At 41.6% G+C, this 23,614-nt stretch overlaps 3 protein-coding genes across 7 annotated transcripts; 1 reads left to right on the top strand and 2 right to left on the bottom strand.

Annotated features, from left to right (window-relative positions):
* Positions 1–145: 145 nt before the first annotated feature.
* On the bottom strand, positions 146–13,975 carry LOC124046464 (proto-oncogene c-Fos-like). 4 transcript variants are annotated; one of them, XM_046366856.1, is made up of 5 exons: positions 13,959–13,975; positions 2,878–2,977; positions 1,934–2,161; positions 1,508–1,615; positions 146–1,396 (listed from the first exon to the last, which is right to left on the bottom strand). In XM_046366856.1, the coding sequence occupies exons 2-5, from the start codon at positions 2,947–2,949 to the stop codon at positions 728–730; spliced, it is 1,077 nt and encodes a 358-aa protein (XP_046222812.1). In that variant the 5' UTR covers positions 2,950–2,977; positions 13,959–13,975; the 3' UTR covers positions 146–727. The 4 variants fall into 4 exon arrangements, with proteins under 4 accessions (XP_046222812.1, XP_046222811.1, XP_046222813.1 ...); XM_046366855.1 differs by lacking the exon at positions 13,959–13,975 and having other exon boundaries at positions 2,878–3,409; XM_046366857.1 differs by lacking the exon at positions 13,959–13,975 and having other exon boundaries at positions 1,934–2,030; positions 2,878–3,407.
* LOC124046465 (transmembrane emp24 domain-containing protein 10-like) lies at positions 4,005–16,674 on the top strand. Its single transcript, XM_046366859.1, has 5 exons — positions 4,005–4,265; positions 5,479–5,599; positions 13,223–13,296; positions 15,805–15,931; positions 16,124–16,674. The coding sequence occupies exons 1-5, from the start codon at positions 4,089–4,091 to the stop codon at positions 16,243–16,245; spliced, it is 621 nt and encodes a 206-aa protein (XP_046222815.1). The 5' UTR covers positions 4,005–4,088; the 3' UTR covers positions 16,246–16,674.
* mlh3 (mutL homolog 3 (E. coli)) lies at positions 16,046–23,508 on the bottom strand. Of its 2 annotated transcripts, XM_046366853.1 has the most exons (12): positions 20,515–23,508; positions 20,228–20,329; positions 19,992–20,068; positions 19,704–19,808; positions 19,506–19,590; positions 19,349–19,417; positions 19,090–19,198; positions 17,759–17,918; positions 17,626–17,649; positions 17,425–17,503; positions 17,202–17,350; positions 16,046–16,787 (listed from the first exon to the last, which is right to left on the bottom strand). In XM_046366853.1, the coding sequence occupies exons 1-12, from the start codon at positions 23,210–23,212 to the stop codon at positions 16,716–16,718; spliced, it is 3,729 nt and encodes a 1,242-aa protein (XP_046222809.1). In that variant the 5' UTR covers positions 23,213–23,508; the 3' UTR covers positions 16,046–16,715. The 2 variants fall into 2 exon arrangements, with proteins under 2 accessions (XP_046222809.1, XP_046222810.1); XM_046366854.1 differs by lacking the exon at positions 20,228–20,329.
* Positions 23,509–23,614: the final 106 nt, after the last annotated feature.

Consider the following 23,614-nt stretch of genomic DNA (forward strand, 5'->3'; position numbering starts at 1 on the left):
CCACGCACCTCAATTGGGATTCCGTGTGTAATTTACACCTGCCGTTAATGCCTATAAACGCCATTTTTGTTTGAATAATTCACTATATCAATACTCTCACCTTCTTTTCCAGAGACAGAAACACAGAGACCCAAAATCACTTTGAATGAATATTTAATGTGAATATTTATCAATAAGCAATCAATGCTCATTAACTTTTTTTATTTGACAAACAAGTCCAAATCTGAGGTAAAAAAATAAATCATCATAAATTACATCTTGATATTTATAGCACTGGATGTTTTCATGGAAAACTCTAAACATTGTAACAATGAGGTCAAATCACAGTGGATGACATTGAGGTATCTATGTGAGTACTGAACATGGATGTTTACTATTATTAACACAACATTCATTGCTATTGATATACTATTCCCATTGAAGCACAAAACCATACAGTCAATTCCACAATACAGTTTACCAGATCAAACACATATGAACATTATTTGGAATTCCTCGGCATGCGTTAAAACCAGAACATACTTTATCCCCATCTGTAAAATGTATAGCCGTGCTTTTAGCTACATCAATTGTATCTGGAAGAAGTTTATACTTGCTTAGTCAAGTAACACATTTCATTGATGTAATCCTCAAACCGATGTGCTGACACCACAGCAAGTCTCTGATATCGTATTACAACTGGGGATACCAACTGCAGTGATCCACCAATCAACTCCCTCTGCTTACATTATAAGGCCAACAGGGTTGGAGACTTGAGGATATCAACAGATTCAGCCTTGCCCACTCCACTTTTGCGACCGTCAAACCCCTCTCCAAAGGAGTCGAGCTCGGGACAGGAGAATGTGAAAATGGTCAAGTAGCTGCTACAGGTGGGGGTCGAGGTCACAATAGGAGTGCTCAGAGGCTCTAGGTCGTTAGACACAGATTTGTACAGGGTTTCCCAGTCCGTAACCCCAAGGGAACTGCTCAGGTCAATGTCTGGTACAGAGCGGGCAGTCTCTGTAGGGACTTTCTCCTCCATGCTGGGCAGCAGATTGTCCAGGAGCCCCTCCTTCATGTCCAAAGAGGGCTCAAGGTCGCAGATGTTTACTTCAGCACTGGCACAGAGTAGGATGTTGGAGTTCCCAGAGATGGCTGTGGATGGGTCACTGGGAATGTCCATGTCCTGGAGCGAGGGGGCTTCCTGGGCACTGTCCTCATGGAGCTTACTCCCCTCTGGGCTGGGGGGCAGCTCAGGAGACCCACTGGTCTCCAAGAAGATGGAGTCCAGGTCTTCTGCAATTTGGCACACAGGGTTATGAGTAGCGAGGACAATTTCGAGTCTCTCTTTCTCTTTGAGGAGATTGGCTATCTCAATCTGCAGAGCTGTTTTGTCTTCCTCCAGCTGATCAGTCTCCTTTGGAAAAAAACAACATGAGGAACACAGGAAATGTAAACAATCATAACTATAGATTACTATTTAAAATGATGGTACTGTGATTAGCATGATGTCCAAGGGTTAACTTACAGCTTGCAGTGTATCAGTGAGTTCCCTCCGTCTGTTGCGACACTTGGCTGCAGCCATTTTATTCCTCTCTCTCCTCACCCTCTTCTTCTCTTCTTCCTCTGGAGATAGCTGTGAGATTCAGAGAAAAACACTTGCACCTTGAATAATCTGGCCATTTAATCTCCTAATCTCAGACTTCCATTGCCAGTTCCCCCTTTCTACAGTAGCAAAAGCATCTTTCTCTGCAATGCGTCTAAAAATAGACCGTTGTTGCAGACTCACTGTGACCTGAATATAAATGAACTGCCTGAGCTCGGCACACAGCCAAATACACTGCTCTTGGGGAGCATGCAATGCTGCTGCACTGTTGGCAATTAAGATTGATTTAGATGTTCACACAAGTGAATGTGTTTCATTTGATTTGCAATCTGAAAAGCGCTAACCAACCTGTTCGATTTTCCCCTTTCTGCCAGTGTTTTTTCCCCTGCTCCCGCCCACTTTGGGTGTTGCCTGGTGAGAGCTCTGCACGTCATTGGCTTGCTTGCTACCCAGAGATGGGGAGACAGATGTTATAATAGTCGGCTGGACCATCCACTGAAAATCTGGGGTAGTGGAAATTGCAGTCACTGTTGGAACAAATGAAGTGGCTGGTATATCCATGTCTGGGCAGAGCTCCTGCAAAGTTATATATTATCACAGTTATTAATAATTTACCACTAATGATTTTTATCACAATTTCCTTAATTGTTTTACTGCACAACAAGTCAGTCATTCTAAAAACATGTTATTCTAATGACAGAGACATAAGGTAATTACCCCATTTGTATTGGGGATGTCTGTGACTTTATGCTGTATTGTCATAGCATGTATGAACTATGTATGGGTTTTCTTAAAATATATCTAGCCATCTAAAAATAGTCTCCCCGAACCAATATTTGACTTTATCATTGCTACTGACGTCAACACTGACGCAGAGATGCTGTGAAGTCTCCGGAATGGATTTATTTTCTCAATGAACCGCTGCATGGATACGCTACATATTTGGCCTGAGGACTTGACAATAATAATACACCCAATTTTCATCCACAGGCGTGTTATTGCATTTTCAATATTTCACTCTTGGATTTTGGAATAGGAAACAGGTATTCATAACAAAAATATGAATAATATTGTAAAATCATGTACCTCACTTACCCACCCAAATGCTGACAATCTCGATAAATAAAATCAATGATATCCGATTATTGATTTCACACACATTTATGTTAATAGACTATTGATTAACAATGATAAATGATGAAAGTCACCCACATTTAATTAATAGTCGTTGACATCGTGTGTGAATATTATTATCATTGCATCACAGACATCACCACTTGATTCATTCATACCTGTGCACTGCTCTCTGACGGCGAATCTGAGGACGTGGAAAAAGAGTCATCCTGCGTCTTCTGATAGTACATCAGGGTGTCCCCGACAGGAGATTCTGTGCTGCAGCGAGACATTGAATCGAATTCAGAGTTAAGAAACATGTCTTAAAATATCCTCAGCTAATAGAATAATCGGCCTGCTCGTCAAATATAGTTTTTCTTCAGTTGCATCTATTCCAGGTTTTTACCTGGTAACTGATAGACTCGTGTGCAAGCCCCTCCTTTTATAGTCTGCCAGACTTTTATGAATGAACGGAGGCTATACCATCTATATGGAGGGGAGCCACAGGACAAAGAAACACACATTTAGCATATTTTTTAATAACATCGGCCAAATGCTCAATGTCATATGACTGAGTTGCTAAAATGTGTAATTTCCCCCAAGTTAAATATAATGTATTTTTTCCAAATGCATTTATCCAACAAATACCAGAGAGAAGTGGGTAGCGTGTAGCATGCCCATTCATAAATTCAGGCACACGGACTCTACTGATTTTGTGAAAATAACAGCACATTTTAATGGCCATATAATGCAGTTGTCTCTATCTGAATGAATTGGTTTACAGCGCACTATATGACATTGGAAATATACACAATAGTTACTGCTTAGAATTATTGTAAATGTTACATACGTTTTATCAGGCAGCAGGATAATTATAGGCCACTACACACAAAAACTGATAAATCTGGTTGTGTTAGTTCTAAAGCTATTTTAAATTACATAATAGAATGACAGTATAATATTAGACTACGCCATTAATATAACGACAGTTATTATACGCCAATCTCGCAAAGAATGCATTCCATATAAGGACACTGATGTCCTAGAAATCAAATATTTTCTTCATATTATTTTTTTAAACAAAAACCTTATTACGGCTCGATCGACCAGTAACCATTGAAGAACATGATTTGTATTTTAATTTACGTATTTAGTACTTATTATTACTAAAATAAAACGATGGAATACATGTCACTGGAAATAAAATGGAAACTAAGTAGAAACTGTATGGTGATTCTTTAAAAATCATTACGACCCCGCGTGTTGCACTTGCAAAAAGTACTGCGAAGCGAAGAGATCACGTGACTTAACCCGGAACTGAGCAGCATCTATATTTATATAATCGAGATAGCTTGGTGGCGACTAACTGTAGCATACAGCCAGCTACAGTATGTCTAGACTTTTTATATTACTTACCTTTACTGTTCTTTTTGATTTGACCTTTTCGATTACGTTCTATTTACCGGTAAATCTTAGAAAATGTTTGCGGGAAGAGATCCACAAAGACGTGCTGGTCACAGGCGAATACGAAGTTAGCGAACAACCAAATGCGAAAAACAATCTCAAGGTAACATAGCTAGCTAGGGCTAAACTAGCTAGCTAGACTGTCTCAAATCCTTGGAATCAAGTTGGTGTTAGCGTTACTATTTGACATGGAAGCCTCGAATATATGCATCACTTAGCTACTATCAATACCCATATAAAGAAAATGTCTCTGTGCAGGTTTGTTTGCATTAGCTGGCCATCTGACTAGACAGCTAAAGGTATCTAGCTAACCTATACGATGTATGGACTATCGAACTGGTTCAGTACAGCTGGCTAAATAAAATGCTGTCATTTTGGTTCAACAGAGTACGACAAAAGACTTGAATAAAATATCAATGTAGTATTAATTATGTAGCTACGAGAGGACAAGTGTATAACATCGAGCACATAGCCATGCTATCTCCATAGACAAACATTGGCAGTATAATGGCCTTACTGAAGAGCTCAGTGACTAACCTGGAGTGGTGTAATGCTCACCACCATTGGACAACGGAGCAGTGGAAACGTGTTCTCTGGAGCTTCCACATCTGGCAGTCCAACGGACAAATCTGGGTTCGGTGGATGCCAGGAGAACCCTACCTGCCCAACTGCATCGTGCCAACTGTTAAGTTTAGTGGAGGAGGAGGAATAATGGTCTGGGGTTGTTTTTCATGGTTTGTGCTAGGCCTCTTAGTTCCAGTGAAGGGAAATATTAACGCTACAGCATACAATTACATTCTAGATGATTCTGTTCAACCAACAGTTTGGGGAAGGCACTTTCCTGTTGCGGCATGGCAATGCCCCCGTGTACAAAGCAAGGTCCACACAGAAATGGTTTGGTTTGGTTTGTGATCATTGTGGAAGAACTGACTGGCCAGCACAGAGCCCTGACCTCAACCCCATCGAACACCTTTGGGATGAATTGGAACGCAGACTGCGAGCCAGGCCTAATCGCCCAACATCTGTGCCCAATCTCAGTAATGCTCTTATGACTGAATGGAAGCAAGTCCCTGCAGCATTGTTCCAACATCTAGTGGAAAACCTTCCCAGAAGAGGGGAGGCTATTATAGCAGCATATTAATGCCTGTGATTTTGGAATGAGATGTTTGTCGAGCAGGTGTCTACATACTTTTGGTCATGTAGTGTATGTTATAAAAATTAACAAGTAGCTAGCTAGTTTATTTTGTAACATGCAGGTCTATTGTATCTGGGTCAAAAAACTACCAACAATGTGTTTGAATTATTTTTCATTTCAGATTACAGATTCATCAGGTCACATCTTGTACTCCAAGGAGGATGCTTCAAAGGGGAAGTTTGCCTTTACAACAGAGGACTATGATATGTTTGAGGTTTGCTTCGAAAGCAAATCCCCCCTAGGTGAGTATGTTTAACCATGTCACAGATATATTCTAAACATAGCAATGGGCATGGGTCGTTTAAGTGTAAAGCCAGCCGGGTTCGACCTTAAGGCTCGTAAGTTTAAAAAAAGTCAAACAACCCAGAATATACAGTGAGGCAAAAAAGTATTTAGTCAGCCACCAATTGTGCAAGTTCTCCCACTTAAAAAGATGAGAGTCCTGTAATTTTCATCATAGGTACACTTCAACTATGGCAGACAAAATGGGGAAAAAATCCAGAAAATCACATTGTAGGATTTTTAATGAATTTATTTGCAAATTATGGTGGAAAATAAGTATTTGGTCACCTACAAACATGCAAGATTTCTGGCTCTCACAGACCTGTAACTTCTTCTTTAAGAGGCTCCTCTGTCCTCCACTTTTACCTATATTAATGGCACCTGTTTGAACTTGTTATCAGTATAAAAGACACCTGTCCACAACCTCAAACAGTCACACTCCAAACTCTACTATGGCCAAGACCAAAGAGCTGTCAAAGGACACCAGAAACAAAATTGTAGACCTGCACCAGGCTGGGAAGACTGAATCTGCAATAGGTAAGCAGCTTGGTTTGAAGAATTCAACTGTGGGAGCAATTATTAGGAAATGGAAGACATACAAGACCACTGATAATCTCCCTCGATCTGGGGCTCCACGCAATCTCACCCCGTGGAGTCAAAATGATCACAAGAACGGTGAGCAAAAATCCCAGAACCACACGGGGGGACCTAGTGAATGACCTGCAGAGAGCTGGGACCAAAGTAACAAAGCCTACCATCAGTAACACACAACGCCGCCAGGGACTCAAATCCTGCAGTGCCAGACGTGTCCCCCTGCTTAAGCCAGTACATGTCCAGGCCCGTCTGAAGTTTGCTAGAGAGCATTTGGATGATCCAGAAGAAGATTGGGAGAATGTCATATGGTCAGATGAAACCAAAATATAACTTTTTGGTAAAAACTCAACTCGTTGTGTTTGGAGGACAAAGAATGCTAAGTTGCATCCAAAGAACACCATACCTACTGTGAAGCATGGGGCTGGAAACATCATGCTTTGGGGATGTTTTTCTGCAAAGGGACCAGGACGACTGATCCGTGTAAAGGAAAGAATGAATGGGGCCATTTATCGTGAGATTTTGAGTGAGAACCTCCTTCAATCAGCAAGGGCTTTGAAGATGAAACGTGGCTGGGTCTTTCAGCATGACAATGATCCCAAACACACCGCCCAGGCAACAAAGGAGTGGCTTCGTAAGAAGCATTTCAAGGTCCTGGAGTGGCCTAGCCAGTCTCCAGATCTCAACCCCATAGAAAATCTTTGGAGGGAGTTGAAAGTCCGTGTTTCCCAGCAACAGCCCCAAAACATCACTGCTCTAGAGGAGATCTTGCATAGAGGAATGGGCCATAATACCAGCAACAGTGTGTGAAAACCTTGTGAAGACTTACAGAAAACGTTTGACCTCTGTCATTGCCAACAAAGGGTATATAAAAGTATTGATAAACTGTTATTGACCAAATACTTATTTTCCACCATAATTTGCAAACAAATTCATAAAAAATCCTACAATGTAATTTTCTGGATTTTTTTTCTTCTCATTTTGTCTGTCATAGTTGAAGTGTACCTATGATGAAAATTACAGGACTCTCTCATCTTAAGTGGGAGAACTTGCACAATTGGTGGCTGACTAAATACTTTTTTGCCTCACTGTATATATATATATACACACTATCGTTCAAACGTTTGGGGTCACTTAGAAATGTCCTTGTTTTTGAAAAAATGGATCAGAAATAGTCGTGGCCAAAAGTTTTGAGAATGACACAAATATTAATTTCCACAAAGTTTGCTGCTTCAGTGTCTAGATATTTTTGTCAGATGTTACTATGGAATATAATTACAAGCATTTCATAAGTGTCAAAGGCTTTTTTATTAACAATTACATGAAGTTGATGCAAGAAGTAATTATTTGCAGTGTTGTCCCTTCTTTTTCAAGACCTCTGCAATCCGCCCTGGCATGCTGTCAATTAACTTAACTTCTGGGCCACATCCTGACTGATGGCAGCCCATTCTTGCATAATCAATGCAAAGTTTGTCAGAATTTGTGGGTTTTTGTTTATCCAGCTGCCTCTTGAGGATTGACCACAAGTTCTCAAAGGGATTAAGGTCTGGGGAGTTTCCTGGCCATGGACTTGAGGTCAACCGATTAATCGGAATGACCGATTTAATTAGGGCCGATTTCAAGTTATCATAACAATCTGTAATCAGTATTTTTGGACGCCGATTTTTCTTTTTCTTTACACCTTTATTTAATCTTTATTTAACTAGGCAAGTCCGTTAAGAACCCATTCTTATTTTCAATGACGGCCTAAGAACGAACGGTGGGTTAAGTGCCTCGTTCAGGGGCAGATTTGACAGATTTTCACCTTGTCAGCTCGGGGGACCCAATCTTGCAACTTTACAGTTAACTAGTCCAACGCTATAACCACCTGCCCCTCGTTGCACTCCATGAGGAGACTGCCTGTTACACGAATGCAGTAAGCCAAGGTAAGTGTTGTGCGTCAAGCATTGCCCTGTTTATGACTTCAAGCCTATCAACTCCCGAGATGAGGCTGGTGTAACCGAAGTGAAATGGCTAGCTAGTTAGCGGGGTGCGCGCTAATAGCGTTTCAAACGTCACTCTGAGACTTGGAGTGGTTGTTCCCCTTGCTCTGCAAGGGCCTTTGTGCTTCGAGGGTGGCTGTTGTCATTGTGTTCCTGGTTCGAGCCCAGGGAGGAGCGAGGAGAGGGACGGAAGCTATACTGTTACACTGGCAATACTAAAGTGCCTATAAGAAAAAGAACATCCAATAGTCAAAGGTTAATGAAATACAAATGGTATAGAGGGAAATAGTCCTATAATTCCTATAATAACTACAACCTAAAACTTATTACTTGGGAATATTGAAGACTCATGTTAAAAGGAACCACCAGCTTTCATATGTTCTCATGTTCTGAGCAAGGAACTTAAACGTTAGCTTTCTTACATGGCACATATTGCACTTTTACTTTCTCCAACACCTTTGTTTTTGCATTATTTATTGATGTATTATATTATGTTAAAATAAGTGTTCATTCAGTATTGTTGTAATGGTTAGTAGTAAAAAAATAAATATTTTAAATCGGCCGATTAATCGGTATCGGCTTTTTTGGGCCTCCAATAATAGGTATCGGCGTTAAAAAATCATAATCGGTCGACCTCTACCATGGACCCCAAATATCGATGTTTTGTTCCCTGAGTCACTTTATCACCTTTGCCTTATGGCAATGTGCTCCGTCATGCTGGAAAAGGCATTGTTCGTCAAACTGTTCCTGGATGGTTGGGAGAAGTTGGTCTCGGAAGATGTTGGTACCATTCTTTATTCATGGCTGTGTTCTTAGGCAAAATTGTGAGTGAGCCCCCTCCCTTGGCTGAGAAGCAACCCCACACACACACATGAATGGTCTCAGGATGCTTTACTGTTGGCATGACACAGGACTGATGGTAGCACTCCCCTTGTCTTCTCCGGACAAGCTTTATTCCGGATGCCCCAGACAATCGGAATGCGGATTCATCAGAGAAAATGACTTTACCCCAGTCCTCAGCAGTCCAATCCCTGTACCTTTTGCAGAATATCAGTATGTCCCTGATGTTTTTCCTGGAGAGAAGTGGCTTCTTTTCTGCCCTTCTTGACACCAGGCCATCCTCCAAAATTCTTTGCCTCACTGTGCGTGCAGATGCACTCACACCTGCCTGCTGCCATTCCTGAGCAAGCTCTGTACTGGTGGTGCCCTGATCCCACAGCTGAATCAACTTTAGGAGATGGTCCTGGCTCTTGCTGGACTTTCTTGGGCGCCCTGGAGCCTTCTTCACAACAATTGAACCGCTCTCCTTTAAGTTCTTGATGATCTGATAAATGGTTGATTTCGGGGGAATCTTCCTGGCAGCAATACCGTTGCCTGTGAAGCACTTTTTTTGCAAAGCAATGATGACAGCACATGTTTCCTTGCAGGTAACCATGGTCAACAGAGGCAGAACAATGGCCACGACTGTACATTGTAATGACTATTGTAGCTGGAAACAGCTGATTTTGAATGGAATATCTACATAGGCATACAGAAGCCCATGATCAGCAACCATCACTCATGTGTTCCAATGGCACATTGTATTAGCTAATCCCAAGTTTCTCATTTTAAAAGGGTAATTGATCATTAGAAAACCCTTTTGCAATTGTTAGCACAGCTGAAAACTGTTCTGATTTAAAGAAGCAATAAAACTGGCCTTCTTTAGACTAGTTGAGTATCTGGAGCATCAGGATTTGTGGGTTCGATTACAGGCTCAAAATGGCCAGAAACAAACAACTTTCTTCTGAAACTCTATTCTTGTTTTGAGAAATGAATGCTATTCCATGTGAGAAATTGCTAAGAAACTGAAGATCTCGTACAATGCAGTGACCTACTCCCTTCACAGAACAGCACAAACGGTCTCTAACCAGAATAGAAAGAGTGGGAGGCCCCGGTGCACAACTGAGCAAGAGGACAAGTACATCAGTGTCTAGTTTGAGAAACGTCCTCAACTGGTAACTTCATTAAATAATACCTGCAAAACACCAGTCTCAACGTCAACAGTGAAGAGGCGACTCCGGCATGCTGGCCTTCTAGGCAGAGTTGCAAAGAAAAAGATATATATCAGACTGGCCAAAAAAAGTCTGAAATATGGCTTTCTTTTCAAAACAATAGCAAGATATACATATCTAATGAGAAATTTCAACAAACCTTAGTTGAGCAAAGCATTGTAAGACAGGAATGATGCATGCGAGACTGGAAATAAAAATCCCTTCTTGACGTTGCAAACCAAAACATCCAAAAGCTTAATCCTACTAACTGAAATATCATAAGTATTAAGACAAAGTTATGAAGTGTATTTTTCAAACTATTCCAATAGTGTTTAATGTCCTAAAGTTGCCGCTTTTAAATTGGAATAATTATGAAAGTCGTAATCTATGCTATTCTCATTCAGATGTATTTTTAAGGAGAAATATTTCAGGCCGCAAGAAGTGAAATTGAGCAAACAATACAACAATGTAAAAATGGAATGAGCTGAGGAAAGTTTATGAAAAATTATGCGTAGTTGGCCTTGACCTATTTCCATATTATTCTAGCATTGTGCAATCTACCTACAATGCATATACAGTTGAAGTCGGAAGTTTACATACACCTTAGCCAACAACATTTAAACTCAGTTTTTCACAATTCCTGACATTTAATCCTAGTAAAAAATTCTGTCTTAGGTCAGTTAAGATCACCCCTTTTTATTTTAATGTGAAATGTCAATAATAGTATGATTTATTTAATCTTTTTCTTTCATCATATTCTCAGTGGGTCAGAAGTTAACATACACTCAATTTGTACTTGGTAGCATTGCCTTTAAATTGTTTATGGTGTTCTTCGGCTTGCAAGCATCCCGCTTTTCCCTCATCATAACGATGGTCATTATGACCAAACAGTTCTATTTTTGTTTCATCAGACCAGAGGACAGTTCTCCAAAAACTACGATCGTTGTCCCCATGTGCAGTTGCAAACCGTAGTCTGGCTTTTTCATAGCAGTTTTGGAGCAGTGGCTTCCTCCTTGCTAAGCGGCCTTTCAGGTTATGTTGACATAGGACTCGTTTTTACTGTGGATATAGATACTTTTGTACCTGTTTCCTCCAGCATCTTCACAGGGTCCTTTGCTGTTCTGGGATTGATTTGCAATTTTCCCACCAAGTACGTTCATCTCTAGGAGACAGAACACATCTCCTTCCTGAGCGGTATGACTGCTGCGTGGTCCCATGGTGTTTATACTTGCGTACTATTGTTTGTAGAGATGAACGTGGCTCCCATGAACCATACTTGTGGAGGTCTACAACTTTTTTTTCTGAGTTCTTGGCTGATTTCTTTTGATTTTCCCATGATGTCAAGCAAAGAGGCACTGAGTTTGAAGGTAGGCCTTGAAATACATCCCCAGGTACACCTCCAATTGACTCAAATTATGTCAATTAGCCTATCAGAAGCTTCTAAAGCCATGACACAATTTTATGGAATTTTCCAAGCTGTTTAAAGGCACAGTCAACTTAGTGTAAACTTCGGACCCACTGGAATTGTGATATAATGAATAAGTTAAATAATCTGTCTGTAAACAATTGTTGGAAAAATTGACTTGTCATGCACAAAGTAATGTCCTAACCGACTTGCCGAAACTATAGTTTGTTAACAAGAAATTTGTGGAGTGGTTGAAAAAACAGTTTGACTCCAACCTAAGTGTATGTTAACTTCCAACTTCAACTGTAGTAGCCTAGGCTTAATAAGAGGGAAGGATGAGGCAAAAAATGCAAATCAGTTTATAATGGACCAGTGGTGTAGGCAAATCTGTTGATGGCAGGGCCAGCCCAAAAAATTCTGGTACACAATTTTGGCACTCATCTTGAAAGCTTACCTAATACCTTTATGGAATTGATCGCAAACAAACCATTTCATGTTAGCCTTATTTTAAAATGGATTACATTTATTTTTCCCTCAATCTACACACACTACCCAATAATGACAAAGTGAAAACAGGTTTACATTTACAAATGTATTGAAAATAAGATACCTTATTTAAGTGATGTGCCAGAACCTGCCCATTGTTTAGAAATTGATGAACTGAATTGAATATAATTAACATTTCATTAGGTTTTTCCCCCAGTAAATAATCAAGCATTACATTGGCCTAAATACAATTGATTTATGTATAACGTCCTTGAGTGTCCTGAAAGGCATCTGCCAAATAATGTATTATTAATATCAATATCCCTTTAGTTTTCCCAACCCCTCCCTACTGCTTTGTATGAATTCCACCTGATGGTGTATGCATGTTCAGGCCAGTGCTTGACTGAAATAGGTACCAGTACTCATTTTGGGTCCCGGTATCATTTTATATTTAGGTGCAAGAACTCCTATATATTTTTTTGAGCTAATATTGTATAGGAGGTGCAGGAACTCCAGCAGTCAACCATTTGAGGTGTCTGTACTCAATTCTGGTGCGCTCTTTCAAGTAGGCTACTGTGCTTAGGTAAAAAGACAATGTCCAGTTTGGAACAGGTGCTCAATCTGATTGCGCCCACCTAGGCCTACGCCCCTGCTGAGGACAGCAGAGTTGCTCTGCAGCCCATGATTTACAACCAATCACAAGACGCACAGCCAGCTCGGCTCATTGACTGTCACTCGCTCCAGCTGCACGCTTAGGCACACACAGATAGGCCTAGGCCACTACACATCTTTCGTGTCACAGCGTGAAATAGTGGAGACAAATATTTTTTAATATCCGAAGTATCTTTTGCCAATGTCACGATTCCTCTCATCCATCCCGTAGCATGCGAGCCAAATGTGTAGTCTTTTATTTTAATTTTATTTGGATGGAGACAAGTGGCTAAAAAAGTTAATGTCAAGCCTTGCTTCAAGGGTTAAGAGAATATATGATTAAGCCAAAGTAGACTGGGCAGGATTTAGAAGCAGGGAATAGTCATTTCCTGGAATGTTTGGCCCCTGTACAATAAGTCTTTTCATTTTGGGGTCTAGGTACTGGGAGGGTCACAGACCAGCTGGTCAATTTAGACATGAAGCATGGTGTGGAGGCAAAGAATTATGAAGAGGTAAGTACCAACTGCTCATCAGCCTTTCTCCAGGTCCATCTGGATCAGATTTGGTGTGACCATGAGTCAACAAGAAAAAATATATGTATAATGTCAATGATGGTTAAGGTTCCTTTCACAGTCCTCTAAAAGTGAACACTGGAGTTTTAAAAAGTAAAATAAAAAGCCAAAGAACTCAGTTCTTTGTATTCACACTGCCCTTGCCTTTGAATGAGGACTCAACTCTTTTGCTAGTTTACACCTATTCTATTTTGTGGTCCGAGTTCTCTTTGCTATGTTAAGGAACCAATACCTTTGAACATGAACTCCAAATGCACTCTGTAAAAACCCAAACTGCAGTATAAACCATTCCATCAGAACGATGTACAGTACCAGTCTCAAGTTTGGACACACCTACTCATGCCAGGATTTGTATTTTTTACTATTTTCTACATTCTAGAATAGTGAAGCCATCAAAACTATGAAATAACAAAAGGAATCGTACAGTAACCAAAGTGTTAAACAAATCCATATATATTTAGTCTACAAAGTAGCCACTCTTTAGCCTTGACAGCTTTGCACACTCTTGGCATTCTCTCAACCAGCTTCATGAGGTAGTCACCTGGAATGCATTTCAATTAACAGCTGTGCTTTTTCATAAGTGAATTTGTGTAATTTCTTACCTTAATGCGTTTGAAATGCCAAGTCCATATTATGGCAAGAGCAGCTCAACCAACAAAGAGAAATGATAGTCCATCATTACTTTAAGATATGGTCAGTCAACCATGAAGTGCTATGATGAAACTGTCTCATGAGGGCCGCCACAGGAAAGTAAGACCCAGAGTTACCTCTGCTGCAGAAGATAAGTTCATTAGTTACCAGCCTCCAGAAATTGCAGCCCAAATAAAAACTTCAGAGTTCATGTAACAGACACAACTGTTCAAAGGTGACTGCGTGCATTAGGCCTTCATGGTCAAATTGCTGCAAAGAAATCGCTACTAAAAGACACCAATAAGAAGAGACTTGCTTGGGCCAAGAAACATGAGCAATGGACATTAGACCGGTGGAAATCTGTCCAAATTGTGTCTTTGTGAGACTCAGAGTAAGTGAACGGATGATCTCCACATGTGGTTCCCAACGTGAAGCATGGAGGTGGGGTGATGGTGCTTTGCCGGTGACACTGTCAGTGATTTATAATTCAAGGCACACTTAACCAGCATGGCTACCACAGCATTCTGCAACGATACGCTATCCCATCTGGTTTGCGCTTAGTGGGACTATAATTTGTTTGTCAACCGGACAATGACCCAAAACACACCTCCAGGCTGTGTAATTGCTATTTGACCAAGTAGGAGAGTGATGGAGTGCTGCATCAGATGACCTGGCCTCCAATCACCTGACGCCAACCCAATTGAGATGGTTTGGGAAGAGTTGGACTATAGAGTGAAGGAAAATCAGCCACAAGTGCTCAGCATGTATGGGAACTCATTCAAGACTGTTGGAAAAGCATTCCTTATGAAGCTGGTTGAGAGTGTGCAAAGGGTGACTACTTGGAAGAATCTCAAAATATATTTTGATTACTACACAATTCCATATTTTATCATAACATAACATTTTGATGGCTTCACTATTCTAGAATGTAGAATAGTACAAATAAAAACCCTGGAATGAGTAGGTGTCAACTTCTGATTGGTAGTGTACCTACTCACATTTGACACTAATAGATTGTATTTAGTTACTATTAACTTCTGATGATAATTGTAATTTAACATGTAAGTATTATTGTTAACATAATAAATAGAACTGTAAATTGTACACCAACAGCTAGCATTGATTCACTGAATCTGTCTTCTCACATTATTCAAGCCCCACTTTCAAATAAACAATTCATGAATCTCTTAGCCTATAGATCTTGTATTGCAAACAAATAATCTGAATATTGTGTCTGTACAAAACTCCACACACATTTTAATGTCTGTGCATCCTTGACAATTGCTAATCAATATCCAAAAACAGCATGTTTTTTTTCCCCTCCGAATCTGAACATCTCTTTTGTGGCACCAATGTGAGGGGTTATAGCAGTGGGAAACAGTGTTGCAGTAGTCTATATAGTGTATGGTCTGGAAATAATGACAAGCGACCCTGGGGAGCCTTCTGTTCACATTGCCTTAAAGCGAACCAAACCAGACCACCTCTCGAGATGGTCTCAGTTCAGTTCAGGGGCTCTTGAGGGTTCTGAGTTCATTTCAAATGTTCACACTGCACAAAAATTAACAAAAAATTGCCTGAAAGGGGACCGAGTGTAAAGACACCCTAAGACTAACTTTCTCTCAACTACATTTCTGAAAGCATGCTCCCACAGCTCTATCCACTCCGCAATACAAATGTCATACATTTTCACATCATTTCCTACACTATTAAATGTGACTAAGGACATCCAGTGGTCAATCGGGGCTTTATTCTGAATGGTGCAATGTTTCGGTGGAAGAGAATACTCATGTTCAACTTGAATTCTTCTGCTCTTTTCAGATTGCAAAAGTTGAGAAGCTAAAGCCCCTAGAAGTTGAACTGAGACGCCTCGAAGACTTGTCGGAGTCCATTGTGAATGACTTTGCCTACATGAAGAAGCGTGAAGAGGAAATGAGGGACACAAATGGTAAGTGCTATATGGAAAAAAACAAACGGGTGCAAAGCAACATTTTCGGTCCATGCTTTCACTCAACCAGAAAATGTTCAGTGTCTTTCATGTTTCTCAATCTTTTTTTCCTGGTCTTGTGAAAATAGTAAAACCGTAGTTTATTTAAACCGACACGTTACTTGGTTAAATGGATTTTTCCTCACATTGCAGAATCCACCAACATACGTGTCTTGTACTTCAGTATCTTCTCCATGTGCTGTCTAATTGGGCTGGCAACGTGGCAGGTCTTCTACCTACGGCGTTTCTTCAAGGCGAAGAAACTGATTGAGTAAAGCCATCTACGAAGCGGGGACCATGTTGAGGACGTTTGGGGAAATGGTGTGCAATTTGTGAGAGAGAAAGTTGGGTAGTAGCCCCCCTATACAATTTTAATTTATTTCAGTCTTCTGGCAACTTCAGTTTTTTATTAGCCTCATCTCAGGCACTGTTTTGATTAGAAATACATGGATACATTGGTTTGAGATTTATTCATGCAATATTGCATGAAAATAAACACACTTTTTGTGAGTGCACAAAGCCTCCCATCACACATTCAGCTATTGTTATGCAAAAAAATAGTGTCCCCAGTATGTCAGGTACATGGTTGTGTTTTTGATTAAGAAGGCTTTCACTCTGGGTGTCTTTCATATAGCTATAAAGACTATATGGCATTAAAAGACCAGTAATTACAATAAATGTCTCATTAAATGAGGGAAATCCTGTTTTTAAATGAATCTTTTATCATTTGACAATGTTGGCACACTTATCTATTTCCATAAAGTTCCCAGGCTTTGTACATTCTTCTCAGTTTTCTGAGGTTTGGTCTAGGTGGTTCCTGTGAAAAACAAGAATATTGTTTAGCAAATTCGGATTGGGGAGCAAGACTCATTTGTATTTTGTTTATATGTAGTGACATGTTTGAAGTATTGATTTGTAATGTGTTGGACCCCAGGAATGGGGTCTAGCTAAAGGGGACCCGAATTACAAATTAAACAGTTCAAGTAAAATTCCACCCAAAAACTGTTTTGGTATGTTTCATTACTCCATTGATTATAGTCCTGAAATGTTTTGCATGTCAGCAACCAAGTTGAAGATTAACTTTCAAAATACAGCATACCACCTATTTTAAAAGTTGTCTTAAACTTGATTGCTGACATGCAAAACATTTTGGAAATATATCAACAAATACCCACATTTCTTTGGGTGGAGCTTTCCTTTTAAGCTGATCCGTGCATGCCTATAGTGGTACCTCTTGGTCATTCAAGTGAAGGACGTCTACCAGCGGGGCGATGGATGGGCGGCCATGGGCACACTGGAAGGGCAGCTGGCATGAAGATAGAGCGCCTACCAGGCTGCAACACTCCTCCTTACTCAGGCAGTCATTGAATTTGATTGCACCTGTTTGGGCCATGACACTAATGAGAAACGTATAAAAAAGTACAGTATGACCACTGAATTAGAAAATAACTCACCATGACATGCAAGGGAGGCGAGGACTTTAAGTACCGTAAGAGGCAATGTCCCTCGCACTCTGCCAGTTGAACGCAGTAACTGAGATGAAAGGAATAACACACAAAACAGATCAATAGAAATGAACTCACACACATTATTTGACAATATTCATTGTTCTTTCAAACAAGACGGCATGGAAAACACAGAGCACTCATCCTCACCTCAATCTGCTCTTGAAGGTACTCCTGGAGGGCAGTTGCATGAGGTGGAAATGAATAGGAATGAGGTGATAATTGAATCAATAACGAAATATTACAGGGTATAATCATTTTGCTGAGGTGGTATAATTCTCACCTCCACTATGGGCTTGATGATAGAACGTCTCCCCCGGCGGAGTTCATTGCTCTCCTTCTCTGTGAAACACATTGGCACCTTCCCCACCAGGACCTGGGGATCTCCTATCTGCGAGAACTGCATGTCCAGACCCAGGCCCCTCAAGGATGGCCGGCAGGACCTGTCGAAAGGAACACCCCCTAATCCATATCATCAGAGCAGAAGCTGTGCCACCACCACTATAAACCCTCACTCCTAATTAAGTGGTTGAGACAATTGTCTCCACTTAACAGCTGGGAAAACCAACCACACATTCACTACATCTCGTTTGGATGGTCAACACAGTTCCTCTGACCGCTTGTCTTAGAGGCAGCCAAGCGCTTACATTTACATTTAAGTCATTTAGCAGACGCTCTTATCCAGAGCGACTTACAAATTGGTGCATTCACCTTATGACATCCAATGGAACAACCACTTTACAATAGTGCATCTAAATATTTTAAGGGGGGGGGGGTGAGAAGGATTACTTTATCCTATCCTAGGTATTCCTTAAAGAGGTGGGGTTTCAGGTGTCTCCGGAAGGTGGTGATTGACTCCGCTGTCCTGGCGTCGTGAGGGAGTTTGTTCCACCATTGGGGAGCCAGAGCAGCGAACAGTTTTGACTGAGCTGAGCGGGAACTGTACTTCCTCAGTGGTAGGGAGGCGAGCAGGCCAGAGGTGGATGAACGCAGTGCCCTTATTTGGGTGTAGGGCCTGATCAGAGCCTGGAGGTACTGAGGTGCCGTTCCCCTCACAGCTCCGTAGGCAAGCACCATGGTCTTGTAGCGGATGCGAGCTTCAACTGGAAGCCAGTGGAGAGAGCGGAGGAGCGGGGTGACGTGAGAAAACTTGGGAAGGTTGAACACTAGACGGGCTGCGGCGTTCTGGATGAGTTGTAGGGGTTTAATGGCACAGGCAGGGAGCCCAGCCAACAGCGAGTTGCAGTAATCCAGACGGGAGATGACAAGTGCCTGGATTAGGACCTGCGCCGCTTCCTGTGTGAGGCACACTCTGCGGATGTTGTAGAGCATGAACCTACAGGAACGGGCCACCGCCTTGATGTTAGTTGAGAACGACAGTTTGTTGTCCAGGATCACGCCAAGGTTCTTAGCGCTCTGGGAGGAGGACACAATGGAGTTGTCAACCGTGATGGCGAGATCATGGAACGGGCAGTCCTTCCCCGGGAGGAAGAGCAGCTCCGTCTTGCCGAAGTTCAGCTTGAGGTGTTGATCCGTCATCCACACTGATATGTCTGCCAGACATGCAGAGATGCGATTCGCCACCCGGTCATCAGAAGGGGGTTACCTGCTTACCTGAGCAGCCTCAGCTCCTCCTCTGTCACGCTGACCTCCAGTGGTGGGGCTACAGTGGATGAGCATAGCCGTCTCTCCCCCGGTGTCTCTGGATCATCCTCGTACGAATCTGCATCATTGCATACATAACAGAATGGGCGGTTACACTTTACACCAATTGCTCGTATTCCTACTTGGTAATGCTGTAATTACTACATTGTAATTACTAGCATTGTCTTTATAACTGCATAGCATCCACTTCAGGGTGGGGTGGTCTTACCTGCAACTAGATTCTCAAGACGAACTCTCTCATGCGCAGCGTGTTGATCCACTAACACTAAAAGGTTCCCTGAAATTCAAAAGGTGTGATCAATTAGAAAGAAAAATGGATGACTTAACTCTGGAAAACTGTTTAAACTGACACTCTCTCTCTGTACCATCAGTTTCGCTGCAGGCCGCAGGTTCTTGGTCTTGGGTGTTGATAAGACATGCAAGAAACTTCTTATCCACTTGATGAATAACCTAGAAGGTAAGAGAGAAATATTTAGCTAGTGTTAGAAATCACTTCATGGTGGGAAATAAAGCCACTGTATCAACACACTATCATATGAATCAAAGGGTAATGAGATATTTGCCTTCATTGAGTGAATCATGTCCTTGGAGAAGCGGTATGGAAAGAGGATGTTATGGATCTTCACAGCCAGTCCTTCAGCTTGCACACTTGATATGTCCACACCAACCTGGCAAGTCATGGGTTGTTGAAATAAGCAATAATGTTCTTTAAAGGGAAGTCAAGACAACCCACAATTTTTACATGTGAAAATAAAGTTCCTAAATCATGTAATTGTATTTCATTTCTGGACTGAGGCAGGTAGTTTACCGTATTTGTACATTCTGGAGTGAAATGAGAGAATTTGGCTTACCATAGGAGGTCGTGCAAACACAGGGTTAGTCCACTCAGAGTACAGGGAGGACAGTGAATTAGAGTCCTGAATGTCATCTTCAATAAAAAATAAAAATAATAAGATTACACAAGAATATAAAAAATAGGTCAATATATATGCCATTTAGCAGACGCTTTTATCCAAATTAATAATACACACACATTAGTCTACCGCAGTATTCTGATCTACATTTTTGCCAGAAACCTCCATTGTACCTCTATTGTCAGGCCCTGAACTAAAAACTCTCCCTGATTTGGATTTGGGAAGGAAGGGCAAGACTAGATCCATTTGAAATGGGTAACACCTGTACTCAATCCCTGCAGGGGAAGGAAGGAAAGCAAGGTAGTAAACACTAACACAAACACTCATAGTCAAACATACATCCTTAAATATACTTTTCATACATAGCTTGCTACTGTCAAACTTGATCCAAACAATATAATGGTCTAAACTTTAAAAGTAGGCGTTAGACAGATATGATAAACACATGAAAAGTTCTTACCTTTTTTGGAGATGACACTGATTGCCATGTTGGTGACATCTGACGTGCAAGACACTTGTGTCTCTTCAGCAGAGGGTGCTTCATATTTACTGAGTCCTGTCACTTTGTTGATGTAGACCAGCTTCCCCACAGCGTCGTCATAGTGATGCAGCCAATCACATGATGCTGTGACATTGTTCGCTTCCTTTTCATCTGGCAGAGGATTTGTACTGCAGCCCGGGATGAAGTCACGATTCCGGCCAGTGTTATTGTGTTGTTCTCCATTATTGATGTCTAGAATAGCATTGTTTTCTACAGTGTCCTGGGGACATATATCCTCATTTGAAGTGGTCTCTGGAGGATGTACAAATGCACTGGTTGCAACCCCTGTCCTTTGGTGTTTTAAATGAGAGAGTTTGGTAGCCAAAGATATTTCACTGCTCCGAGCTGAGAGAGATTTGAGTTTGGTGAACATGGAGAGTGTTAACGGGCTTTTGTGGTCTTTCATCAGATCCAGACGTGACTCTGTGACATCCCTTTCTTGATCCGCTTCAAGATAGGGCAAAACAGCCTTGGCATTCATAACCAAGTGTTCGGTCTGGGAAGCTGTGGCATCAATTGCTAAATAATTGCTATTAACGTCGACAGGAACTGGATTGGATTCGGTAAGCTTCCCGTATATTCTTCTGAACCTGTCCAGAGATCCAACCTCTTTATATAAAGCCAGCTTTTGACATGACTTGAACGTAGAAATCTTTGAAGGGATGCCAGTGGGAAGGTCCTTACTTTCTCTGTTGTAAACGTGAAGATGGCCTGGGCCTTCCACCATAGGCCATTTTCGTTTTGTTGCAAGTTTCTCTCTAGATTCTAACGCTAGCCCTTTTCTACTCTGGTGGGAGAGACATTTCTGAGAGGGTAAACTGCTATGAATGTATGGATGTGATAGAAAGATTTTTCTGTGTCCACCTGGATTCAGTTCTGTATCCTGTGGTTGAGGAAGTGTCTGTTTGATAGTGCCCATCTCTGACTGGATTCCCTGAGTGAGAGTACATGGTGCTCTCACAGTGCATCTTGAGAGGGATACATGCTCTCTTGCATTATCCTTCATCTCTGTTCCTTCTTCTATACTCATTTTCAGATGTTCTTCCTTTGTCTTGAAGATAAGACTATGCTGAGATGATTCAGGACAAGAAATAGCAGATTTCAGATGTGCATTGCTTTCATTCTCTTTCGTAACTTCCTTGTAAGACTCTGAGTCTTTAACGGATGAATCTGTAATTGAATCATACTGTAGACCTTGGTCTGTATCTACTGAGCTTGGTCGACATTGTGGGTTTGTGGTATTATACTCTTGTTCCTGTTCAAAACCCGTAAGGACCTCCTTGTCCCTTAGTTTTCCTACTCTGTCACCCTGCTCTGATTCAACTCCATTACATGTCTGATAAACACTTTTCATCTTGTCAGAGTCTTCTATCTGCCGTCGATGAACAAGTTCAGATGCAAGGGTCTTTCCAACATTACATTCCAGGGTAACACCCTCCATGTGTGTTTGGACACCTTTGCCAATGGAGTCCTTAACTCCGTCTGTGCTAGCTGTTTGGCCACTAAACACATTCTTACAAATGTAGTCCTGGATATCCTCTGGGGAGATTTCACTCACCAAGTTCTCTCTTGTCAGGAATGCTTTCACCGCCTCTTCTATGCAGAACAGAATACTTTCCCAGTCTTTGAATTCAATCAGGGTCTTGGCGGGCTCAAGGCATATGTCATACTCAGAGTAGTGGCACATGATATTGATGACATACATTGCATGTAGCTCGGCTCCTCTTCTCTGCTTTGGGCTCCTAGTGGCAGGAGGTGTACCAGGGCTGTCATTCTGCCGACTTGAACTGCCTACTTTGCGTAGGAGAAGGTTCAGCAGCTTGTGGATGCGGGTTTTGAGAAGTAGCCTGTCATTCACATAGAGGAACTGTAAGGTGTTGTTGTAGTGGCCTTCCCGTCCTACATAACCGCTTAGTTCAAACTGTGCATGGGAGTGGTTGATTTCCCCAAGCTTTTGGGCCCTACCTAAACCATGGATCTGAACAAACCTGTAGTAAGTGTTTCGGGCTTTGGGGAGCTGCACCACCATGGTCCCTGTGCAGTCATTCTTCAGTGTGAAAGAGACAGAGGGGTGAATGAGTGAAATGGCCTCCACTCTCTGCCTGATCCGTTCAAACTCCAGCACGCTATCCATCCTGTTTCTCCTCACTGGCATGTTGTGGAAGAAGTTACAAATAACAACAGTCGTCCCTGCAGATGGGCGGGTAGTCTCAGCCTCAAACACGTCCAAGCCTTTACCATCCTTGAAGACTTTCACATGAGTCTTCACAGACATTTTGGTCCTGGATGATATCTCCACCAGCATGGCGAGATTAGCAATACTGGCAACAGCTTCTCCTCTGAATCCATAGAATTTGAGATTATCTAGGTCCTCTAAAGAACTGCATTTGCTTGTGAAGTATCTGTTTCCGACAGACTCCATATCCTCTATGTCCATCCCTGAGCCATTGTCTATAACCTGCACTTTGAAGGCTTCGATGTCCACCCTCACACCCACGCATGTTGCACTAGCATCAATACTGTTCAGAATAAGCTCTTCAACACACTGCTGTAATGAAAATATTGCTATTCCAGACCGAAGCTTACCCTGAACTTCTTTTGACAAACACTTAATCATATTTATAACGTTAGACCTTGGTTAATTTCTAAGGACAACAAGGAGCCACTGATGTGTAACATTAGCTAGCTATCCTGTTAACGTTAGCTAGCCAAGATTTAAAGTAGTGCTTTCCAACCGACAATTTAGCTAACGTTACAGGTACGGGCGGCGGGTGGGTGTTTTAAATTGATACATACGACCAACATCTGCAGTGTGTCTGGAGTTTAAGTCGTTTGGAAGCCTCGAAATCCTCGACTTTTACTAAACATGTTCATTCCAGCAGCGACTGTTTACATTGTGAAGTCTATGGTAGCTTACACCACACCGGTTTCTTACCCTGTTTAAGGAGAAAACACTGCCCCCTGAAGGCATGAAAGACCATGTTCCTAGAGGACTGAATATTTTAGTGTGTGAAGCAAG

The sequence above is a fragment of the Oncorhynchus gorbuscha genome, linkage group LG10 (genome assembly GCF_021184085.1).
Source record: "Oncorhynchus gorbuscha isolate QuinsamMale2020 ecotype Even-year linkage group LG10, OgorEven_v1.0, whole genome shotgun sequence".
Classification (NCBI taxonomy): Eukaryota; Metazoa; Chordata; class Actinopteri; order Salmoniformes; family Salmonidae; genus Oncorhynchus; species Oncorhynchus gorbuscha.

Coding starts and splice junctions, on each gene's coding strand:
- LOC124046464 (XM_046366855.1), bottom strand. CDS start 3,018: ATGTTTCTTAACTCTGAATTCGATTCAATGTCTCGCTGCAGCACAGAA. Junction 2,162..2,877: donor CGTCAGAGAGCAGTGCACAG/GTATGAATGAAT, acceptor ATAACTTTGCAG/GAGCTCTGCCCAGACATGGA. Junction 1,397..1,507: donor TCACTGATACACTGCAAGCT/GTAAGTTAACCC, acceptor TTTTTTCCAAAG/GAGACTGATCAGCTGGAGGA.
- LOC124046465 (XM_046366859.1), top strand. CDS start 4,089: ATGTCTAGACTTTTTATATTACTTACCTTTACTGTTCTTTTTGATTTG. Junction 5,600..13,222: donor CGAAAGCAAATCCCCCCTAG/GTGAGTATGTTT, acceptor TTTGGGGTCTAG/GTACTGGGAGGGTCACAGAC. Junction 15,932..16,123: donor GGAAATGAGGGACACAAATG/GTAAGTGCTATA, acceptor CTCACATTGCAG/AATCCACCAACATACGTGTC.
- mlh3 (XM_046366853.1), bottom strand. CDS start 23,212: ATGATTAAGTGTTTGTCAAAAGAAGTTCAGGGTAAGCTTCGGTCTGGA. Junction 17,919..19,089: donor GAGGAGCTGAGGCTGCTCAG/GTAAGCAGGTAA, acceptor TCCTTTCGACAG/GTCCTGCCGGCCATCCTTGA. Junction 17,351..17,424: donor CGCCTCCCTTGCATGTCATG/GTGAGTTATTTT, acceptor TGGCCCAAACAG/GTGCAATCAAATTCAATGAC.